Raw genomic sequence first — 10,153 nt, forward strand, 5'->3', positions numbered from 1 at the left:
CCTTTCTATTTTTCTTTTTTCCTTTCTTCTTCTCCTGTGTGCTCAAGTGTTTTGTGTGCATGTATGTATGTGTACAATGTGTGCATTGTTTTTGAAGGCCAAGATAGGGTGTTGGGTTGTAGCAGGAGGTATTGGAGAAAGCATCATCGAGGTCTGGCTAGCTCCCTGGCTGACGCCATGTTCCCGCTCTATGTTCCCACACTAACAGCATCAGAGGCGCCAGCCTAGGAGCGCCGGCCCTGGCTCCAGGAGATGTTAGCGTGGCTGCTGTCTCTCTGCCAGGCAGCTCTGTGGAGTCTATGGCTCTAAGCATGGCTCTTGGGCCAACTCTGCCACCCTAATAATGCTCGGCTCAACCCCAAACAATGTCTGCCATGCTGGTGGTACCGGGTAGAATGAAGACTCTTAATGTTTAAAGATTATTGAATGGATTTTATATCAGCAAATACTCAATATACAAGATGCCCAAACAATTAGAATTGTTAACCCGGCTGGGCGGTGGTGGCCTCTCAGAGTAGCAATTTGAGAAGCTAAAAGTGTCTCCCCGCCTTTAATCCCACTTGGGAGGCAGAGGCAGGCGGATCTCTGAGTTCAAGAGTTTGAGGCCAGCCTGGTCTACAGAGTGAGTTCCAGGATATCCAGGGCTACACAGAGAAACCCTGTCTCGAAAACAAAACAAAACAAAACAAAACAAAACAAAACAAAACAAAACAAAAAAATAGAAATGTAAACCCAGTTTCCTAACCTTGGTATGAATAACTGCTAGAGACACGGGGGTAACATCTCCTGCCATCTTTCCTCTTCTCCTTCTTTCTTCCTTTCTCCTTCCTTCCTCCTCCCAACTCCTAGCTCCACCTACCTCTTCTATTGCCCAATCACAGAGCTCCACTGCAAATACAATGGGCAGGAAAGGTCCTGTAATATTGGGTTGCCTGGAACTGGAGTTACAGATGGCTAAGAGTTGCTGTGTGGGTGGGAACTAAACGCAGGTCCTCTGGAAGAGCACTGAGCCATCTCTCTGGTCCCAGTACTATCTGTCTTAAGGACTGACTAAGTGGGAGGAACTGGAGAGATGGCTCATTGGGTAGGAGCTTTGGTTGGTCTTCCAGAGGTCCTAAGTTCAATTCCTAGCATGCAAGTGGTGGCTCACAATTTTCTGTTATTCCAGTTTTAAGGGATCTACCACCCTCTCCTGGCCTCACCTGGCACCAGGCATGTACACTATGAACAACAGATGTATGTAATAGAAAAAACTTCCAGACACATTAAACAACAGAATAAGTGGGAAGTGTTAGTACTAACGATTAAAAGAAAAATTAACCTCATTAATAAGGGAATAGTTAACAAAGTATTGTTGGAGGCTGAAGAGATGATGCAGCGGTTAAGAGCACCTACTGCTCTTCCAGAGGTCCTGAGTTCAATTTCCTGCAACCACATGGCGGCTCACAACCATCAGTAATGGAATCTAATGCCCTCTTCTGGTGTGTCTGAAGATAGTGACAGTATATCCACATACATGAAATAAATAAATCTTATTTAAAAAAAAAAGAATTAGAAGAGGCACTAGGACTATAAAAATCAGCTTAAAACAAAAACAAAGTATTGTATATGGTAGGGATACTGAATAATCCTTGAAAAATTATAGTAAATTTATATATACAGAAAATCAATTTAGTATATTGTAAATGAAAAAAGTCAACTTTCAGATTAATATATATAGTATGATTTAACTAGTATTAAATCCATATTATAATAAATGTCCCAATATATAAACACTATAAGTGTGTATGTTATAATTAATGACTTTATATTATCTGAAGGAAAAACTCAAAATGCTAATGGCTGCTAAGGATGGTATGTAGACAGGGAAGGGGACGCAGAATGTCTGTTTCACTTTATGCATTTACTGTCAAACTTGGTAAATCATTTTAAAAATACAGAATTCGGCCAGGCTCTGTAGCATGGGCCTTTAATGCCAGCATTTGGGAGGCCTAGGGCAGGTGGATCTTTGGAAGGTTTGAATTCAGCCTGGTCTACATAGCAAGTTCCAAGGCAGAGCTACAAAATGAGACCCTGTCTCAAAATGACAACAGTAATGACAAAACAAAACAAAACAAAAAACAGAATTTGTACATCATCCTTGAGCAAAGTCTGTGGCAGTTGGTGTTTTGTTCCAGTTTGAGTGGGTGTGTAGGAAAATCAAACATGAATACATTTTTTTTTTACAGTGAAAGATTGTTGTGTTTAAAACTTATAAAGACCAAATCATGAAAAAAAATTCCTTGTGAAGTTATCACATTCTAGACTGACTTTATGAAGGTAAAGCACAAAGGAGACCATAGGGACTCAAGCTTGGACATATGACTTTGAGAAGAAGCAGAGACTGTCTTTTGTAGACAACAAAATTCCGACAGTCCCCCTCTTCTCCTCTTTCAGAGAGCCACTCTTTTACAAGATCCTCTGTGCGCCAGTGAGCACAGTCATGACACAGGCAATCCAAAGCCATACAGGTAAGGCTGTACGTGTGGGATACTCATTAGAGATTTCTCTCAGCACTAGATCTGTGTGGTGTGTGTGGTTGGCTGCTGTATTCATATGCCTACCTCAGCATATGCCGTAAGTTTTAGATCTGCAAACACAAGTATTCTCGGAGACAAGTTGAGAGCCAGAGGAAAGAAAGAGTAAGTGACTGAAACACGGAGAATGGATGTGTGGGGGTGCCCCTCACTCCTTCCCCACAGAAATAAACATGGTGAACTTTAGAAGGACTTGGGGCACATGCCCTCTCTTAGTTAGGGTTTCATTGATGTGAACAGACACCATGACCAAGGCAACTTTTACAGAGGACCACATTTAACTGGAGCTGGCTTACAGTTTCAGAGAGTCAGTCCATTATCATCAAGGTGGGAAGCACAGCAGCATCCAGGCGGGTAGACATGGTGCTAGAGAGGCCAAGAGTGCTACATCTTGATTGGATGGCAACCAGGAAGAGATTGTCTTCCAGGCAGCTAGGAGGAGGGTCTCAAAGCCCACCTCTACAGTGACACACTTCCTCCAACAAGGCCACACCTCCTAATAGTGCCACTCCCTGGGCCAAGCATATTCAAACCACCACAGTGAGTAACAAGTCTCTGAAAAGCCCCCAGTCTGGAGCTTGTCACAGCCAGAGAACGCCCCTTCTAGTACAAATTTCAATTTCTGAGCACAGTGTCAGGTGAGCTCAATCTCTTAAAAGATTTCATTTGGTGTGTGTGTGCTGCGTTCACACCCTATTACATGCCCTGCCATGTATGTGGAGGTCAGAGGACAACATTCAGGAGTCAGTTCTCTCCTTCATTGCATGGAGCCTCAGAGGTTGTCTACCTCCACCACAGCCCTTTAACCTGCTGAGTCATCTCTAGGTGCCCTCTGATGAGAACGACTTTTGTTTCCCAAAACACACGCACACACACACACACACACACACACACACACACACACACACGTTTATTATTTTGTTTTCCATGGTGTACGGACGAGCATTTCTTTCTGGAAAGTCTGTTTGCAACAATAAGAAACACACGTTAGCTTGGTGCTCTGCCCTTTGTGCTGTGCGCCCCCCAGGGGTGAACAGTGAGTAGGGTGTGATTGGCAGTTTATTTTGTGGGGTGCAGGGCCTCACTGCTTGTCAATGGTAAGGCTAGGAATACGAAGTTCAGGTCAAGATCCTACCAGTCACAGCTGAAAGGTGGTGGCACACGCCTTTGATACCAGGATTAAATTCAGGCGGCAGAGGCAAGTGGATCCCTGAGTTCGAGGCCAGACTGGTCTACAGAGTGAGTGCCAGGACAGCTAGAACTACACAGGGAAACCCTGTCTCAAAAAGCCAAGGGAAAGGGACTGGAGAGATGGCTCGATGGTTAAGAGCACTGACTGCTCTTCCAGAGGTCCTGAGTTCAATTCCCAGCAACCACATGGTGGCTCACATCCATCTGTAATGGAATCTGATGCCCTCTTCTGGTGTGTCTGAAGACAGCTACAGTGTATTCATATGAATAAACTACATATTAGAATCTTTTTAAAAAATTAAGGGAAAAAAAGATTTCACCAGTCAGAAAATTTTATAGACTTGTCAATAATTGTGATATTTGTAAACTGCAGTTTCTTACATTTTACCTGATTTTTTGTGTGTGTTTCTGTAGATCCGAGGAGAAAATTAAGCACTTCTGTCAGCTGAAGTCTGAACTTTTTCTTAAAGACAATACTTTGAGGAAGATACTGTGTTTAATTACAGAACTTAGAGTGGCAGCCCAGAGAAACTTCATCCTGAAAAGACTTTTCTGGAAAGTGAGTGTTTTGTTCTTGATCTTTAAAACGTGTTTTGTCTGGTTGTCAAATTTAAACATAAACTGAAATAGAAATACGTAAACTAATAGAAATAGTTGTATGCTGATGCTGTATTTTAAAATGGTGATTATATTTAATGTAGTCATGTTTTTGTTAAAGTAACTTTTATTTTCCAGATGTAATTGCCATTTTGGAGGCTTACTGCCGAATAAGCTCACCTTTTCTAGGTCTTTTTAACTCTGGCTGGCTGGTTCAACTCAGCTGTTCTGGGTCAAACTCCTCTCCAAGCTGACTGATCAAACTGGCTCCTTTTGTCTTCACCTGTAACCTGTGTGTAAAACTCTCCCTGTAAAATCCCCCTCCCCCATCTCTTAGTGCTGTTCTCTTTAAGTAGCCTCTCTTTCCTGTCTGTTCTTGTGCGAGTCTGACTCATTCTGTTAACTCTTTCTCTGATTCATCACTTTGTCTGCCCCTCAATCAGAGGTCACTTTCAAACATGGCTGCTTCCTTCAACAAACTAATTTCACCTTCATTGTTTGGGATTAAAGGTGTGTACCAGGGTGTGTCTGTATCCTAGCCAGAGGGATTAAGGTGTGTCATTCCAGCTGGATCACACAGACCTAGGTCTTTGGATGTGATCACTAGCCAGAGCAGCCATGTTGCTGGATGAAAATTTTCCTACATGTTTTAATGTTTAAAATTTCGTGAGGTAATCAATAATACATATGTGTATGGGGGAAAGATAGAAAGAAATGGGAGCCGTGGTACGAAGCAACTGTCACAGGTTAGTTGATGTTGATGGATTGATGTCAGAGGGAACATTCCTGACCTGTGAGGTAGAGGAAAAGTAGATTTTAAACAAGTTTTTCTATGAAGTTTTCCTTTAGTAAAAATATAAATTAAAAAAAAATACTTTTGAGTACAGGACTGGCGTTTTTTTTTTTTTTTTTTTCAAAAACATGATCCTCAGGTGTCTTAGTCAGGGTTTGTGTTCCTGCACAAACATGACCAAGAAGCAAGTTGGGGAGGAAAGGGTTTATTCAGCTTACACTTCCACATTGCTGTTCATCACCAAAGGAAGTCAGGACTGGAACTCACGCAGGGCAGGAAGCAGGAGCTGATGCAGAGGCCATGGAGGGATGTTACTTACTGGCTTGCTCCCCCAGCTTGCTCAGCTTGCTTTCTTCTAGAACCCAGGACTACCAGCCCAGGGATGGCCCTACCCAGAATGGGCCCTCCCACCCTTGGTCACTAATTGAGAAAATACCTTACAGCTGGATCTCATGGAGGCATTTCCTCAAGGGAGGCTCCTTTCTCTGCAATAACTCCAGCTTGTGTCAAGTTGACGCATAAAACCAGCCAGTAAATCGGGACATCCTTCCAGCCTGACTCTCACATGGACAGTTAAATGGCTGCCTTTGCAGCTTAGTCGGAAGGTAATTAAGAAGCCAAGATGAGAACTGCTGAGTATGTACAGGGCCACATTCATGCGGGGCCACTGGCCCACGTCTCTGCCGTCTTCCCAGTGCACAACTTGAAGTACACAGGCATCCGAGCAGTCATGAGGTGCTCTGCATGCAGGTGACTAACCGTGCTGGTTTCCCCAATGAGAGTGGCCTGCTGTCTTAGTGTGGGTGTCGAGGAAGGTCCCGGGATGCGGGTTAGCTGGGGCAGCTTCGAGCAAATGAAGATGATCAACTATCCTTATTAAATGAAAGAGTGGCTAGAGAGAATAGCAGGTCAGTTTATGACAACGGTGTAAGGTGGTGTTCTTAGGAAGTGGCAGAGCCTATTCAGAACACACCACACACACTTTAACACAGGACTTCAGAGGGGCATGGATAAATACAGAGAGTCTGTCACCATCTGTTCCTCTGTTCTTTGCTTTTTGTAGTATGTATCTTCTTTTTCTTTCTCCTCAGTAAAAGCCTACCTGCCCTTCAAGGCTTAGCTCAAATGCCACCAATCTCTCTCTTCTCTGCCGTCCTCAGTGAAGAGCTGTACATCTTGCTCCATTTGATTTCTGGACGCATTCTGTCTGTATGACTCTGCTATTTATAGTCTGTGCCAATCAGTTCAGTAGACACGAGCTGCGTGTGACTATTAAGCACTTGGATGTGACCAAGGACGTGGGAGTGGAATTTTAACTGTAATCAGTTTAAAAAGCCCGTGACTGTGGCCGGTGACTGCTGTATTGGGCAATGTTCTCCAGCTATACCCATAGCATTCTGACAACTCAGCAAACATTTATTACATTCCTAACCATTTCGAGGCACGATCACAGGTATCAGACACGGAAGTGTGATTAAGACAGTTTCTACCCTCAAGAATCAGCGTGGTTACTCTAACCGTTGGCTCAGGCCTCTTACCTCCCAGAGCATGCCCAGGCCCAACACAACGCATGCACGTACCATGTCTTGAAAGCTATATTTGTTCAATTGAAATCTTATTCTCTTGTGAAGAGTCAAGCAACCCTAAAGTGCAGCTTTCATACTTGAAACTACCAGGCCTTTCAGTGTCACGTCATTAGCGGGACTAAACGAGGTCTTTGGATTCAGTTTGTGGCACACGAAAGGATAGAGCCAGAGTAGGGGCCACACGTGTACATGTGTATATTAAGTATTTCCATGCCTTCGTGATTCCTCTGTGTTCCTCACCAAATCATGGAGAGCTGGGAGTTTGCCTTCACTGTCTTTGCCACAACCCAAGTCTGCTTCCATGTTCGTCTACACAGAGTCAGCAGCTGGGACTAAGGAGGACAACAGTGTCAAATCCTTTGGAGAGGATTAATTTTTCTATTTAAAAGATTATCTCTCATGGTCCCCAAACTCTGGCTTTTCTAGGGACCATCGTGAGCCTAAGAGGTGAGGAGAACACACAGCTCTTGCGGAGGGCTGGAGTTCACATCCCAACCCTCACCAGGGACAGCTCACAACCGCCTGTATCTTCAGCTTCAGGGGGATCTGATGCCCTTTTCTGACCTCTCCGGGCACCCCGATACCATATATGCCAACTTATCTGAAAGCACCAGGTGTTACTAGTCATCACTGGTCCGGGGGAAAAGGCAACAGAAGGCCAGAAAGGAGAAGCGATTGCAAACTTGTATCGACTTGCCTGATTTTGTGGGCGGTGCTTATTTTCACGTTTAGCTCAGTCAACTTGAACAGGAACACAGAAATATTAGTTGCTCAAACCGAGTGTCTGTTTAGATAGACATGACAATCTTTGTTTCAAATCTACCTTCAAAAGTATCTGGCTGTGTTTACGCTGCGTTTATTGCTATTATTACACAACTATCACGCTGTACATTTGGGTTAGCGTCGGTCAATACTTTTTGTGTCTTTACAACGGCCTTTCACGGTCTTCCAGATACTCTTCATCCATGCCTGAGCCAGGCCTAAATGGCGTCCCCTGGCTCTGACATCTCACCTGGATGGCAGGGAGTAAAAAAGTTTTTTTTTCCCATTCTCCTAGTTTAAAAGATACTGTTATAAATGGCTTCTTAAGGTGAAGAGATGTTTTCTTTGTTCCTCTGTGTGGGTGGAGTTTTAACAACTGGTACCCTCATCTTTTCCTTCCCTGCCTGCCTTTGCAGACCAGTGAGCTTTTCTACTTCCTAGTGAACAAACTTCATGAGTATTTGCCAGAGTCGAGGGATAAGCGTGCACTTCAAAACAAAAGCCAGAGGGCTGAAGAACTGATGTAAGTACAAACTAGATAATCAGGTACTGTCCCTTTAAGGCAGTGGTTTGCAACCTGTGGGTTGGGACCCCCTTGGGGTCACATATCAGATAGTTACATTGTGATTCGTAACAGTAGCAAAATTACAGTTATGAAGTAGCAAGGAAATAATTTAGTGGCTGGAGGTCACCACAACACGAGGCACTGCATTAAAGTGTCCGCAGCATTAGGAAGGTTGAGAGCCGCTGCTCTAAGGTTTTAAAAAGAGATGGATGATACTAGACAAAAATTCATGTGACATTAATGATTAGCAGGGCTGTAACTTTTGATTCGCATAGATTTTTTAATTTAATTAATTAATTTATTTATTTATTTTTAGTTTTTTCAAGACAGGGTTTCTCTATGTAGTCCTGGCTGTCCTGGAACTCACTCTGTAGACCAGGCTGGCCTAGAACTCAGAAATCTGCCTGCCTCTGCCTCCCAAGTGCTGGGATTAAAGGCGTGTGCCACCACTGCCCGGAGATTTTTAAATTTTAAAAATTATTTCTTTGTTGTTATTTAAGCTTTTGAAATAGGTTCTTGTTTTGAAATCTGGAATAGCCTAGAACTCACTATGTAGATCTGGCTGGCCTCAAACCTCTGCTTCCCAAGTGTTATTATAATCATAGGATATGCCACCATGCCATGATCAGTGTCTACGAGCAGAAATGGCTCTTACAGAGGACCCAACTTTGGTTCTCAGCTCCCACAACTGGTGACGCTTAACCCTCTGTAACTCCAGCCTCAAGAGGAGCCAACATCTGTGGCCTCTGTGACACCTGCATTCCTCTGCACATATGCGTGCGCACATGCACACAATTAAAAATAAATCTTAAAAATAAAAATCGTTGCAGATCATTTTAAATTAGTGATCATCCTAAAAATTTTTAGAAAAAAATACTCATTCCAAACTGCTTAAGCATGTGACTTGACCCTGGGATGCTACTCTCAGTCTGTCAGGAAGCCTGTTTCGAGCGCCTCTCCTATACCAACCCCAGACTAGGCACTCAGCCAGGGTTTGCGAGTTTTGGGACACAGGATTTGATGGACTCTTTGCTAAATGACCACCTGAAAGCCTTTATCTCAAGGCTTACGGTTTTCATGGGATTCTGACCTTGTGGAGCCGTGCACAAATATGTGCACGTGTATGCCATTCTTCACTACTCTCTCTTATTTCCTAGGGCATGTATTGAAATCATACAGACCCTTGGACTGATGTTCAGAGAAACGGAAATTGAATCATCACGATTGAACACACTGGCAGCTAAGAAGTAAGCTCTTATTCTGTGTGTGTGTGTGTGTGTGCGCGCGCGTGCTTTCTGTTGTTTTGTCTTCTAAGAAGACATCGGACTGTGTAGTCTCTGTCTTTGCTCTTATTGTCCTCTGTCAACTGCTCTAGTTGGGGACTTGAACCTGGAAGAGCGAGGGGGTGGGGGTGGGGCTGGAAATGAGGTGGACAAAAGTCTCATGCAATAGCCAACCTTATTCAAAGCATCAGAAAATTTATATTCTGAGGATATTCTCTGGTTTATGCAAGGTCAAACGAGCAGAACTCACTTGAGTTTAGGCTGTATACAGTCACAAGGATGACCTGTGTCCAGAAGAATGTCAAATGGTTAACCTTTCTCACATAGCCTTCTAGATAAGGTCAGCAGGCTTTCCCGTGCAAAGTTGCCCAGGTCCCGCTTTACTTCTTTTTTGTTATTCTTCCATATTAAGAATATTTTATTTTATTTATTCATATACAATTGATCAAATTTATCCTTAGACCCTCCCAACTCCTCTTGTCTCCCCATCCCTATCACCCTCACAACTTCATGTATTCTTTCTTTCCATAAACACTGAGTCTGACTGGTGCTATTGGTATATGTATGCATGGGTATAGGGCATCTACTGGAGTACAGGCTGCCTGTCATGGCCACATCCTTGCAGAAAATTGAGCCCCGCCAGCCCCATCAGCTGCCAAGAAGGCTCTACCTGAAATGGAGATTTGTGAACCCTTCATATCCATGTTGGAGTTCCCTCCCCTCCCCTCCCCTCCCCTCCCCTCCCCGCCCCCCTCCTCCTCCTCCCCCGCCCCTCAGGCGGGGGGGGGGGGGGGGGGGCG

General features: G+C 43.9%; 1 protein-coding gene across 1 annotated transcript in view; it reads left to right on the forward strand.

Moving 5' to 3' along the window:
* CUNH12orf56 (chromosome unknown C12orf56 homolog) overlaps positions 1-10,153 on the forward strand; it is a 51,584-nt gene that overhangs the window by 27,244 nt on the left and 14,187 nt on the right. The window contains exons 5-8 of the mRNA XM_028759121.1: positions 2,437-2,510; positions 4,182-4,326; positions 7,922-8,028; positions 9,228-9,317. Of these exons, the coding sequence (XP_028614954.1) occupies positions 2,437-2,510; positions 4,182-4,326; positions 7,922-8,028; positions 9,228-9,317 (416 nt within the window). The remainder of the gene's footprint in view (positions 1-2,436; positions 2,511-4,181; positions 4,327-7,921; positions 8,029-9,227; positions 9,318-10,153) is intronic.

The sequence above is a fragment of the Grammomys surdaster genome, unplaced genomic scaffold, assembly GCF_004785775.1.
Source record: "Grammomys surdaster isolate TR1022 unplaced genomic scaffold, NIH_TR_1.0 126271, whole genome shotgun sequence".
In the NCBI taxonomy this organism is placed as follows: domain Eukaryota; kingdom Metazoa; phylum Chordata; class Mammalia; order Rodentia; family Muridae; genus Grammomys; species Grammomys surdaster.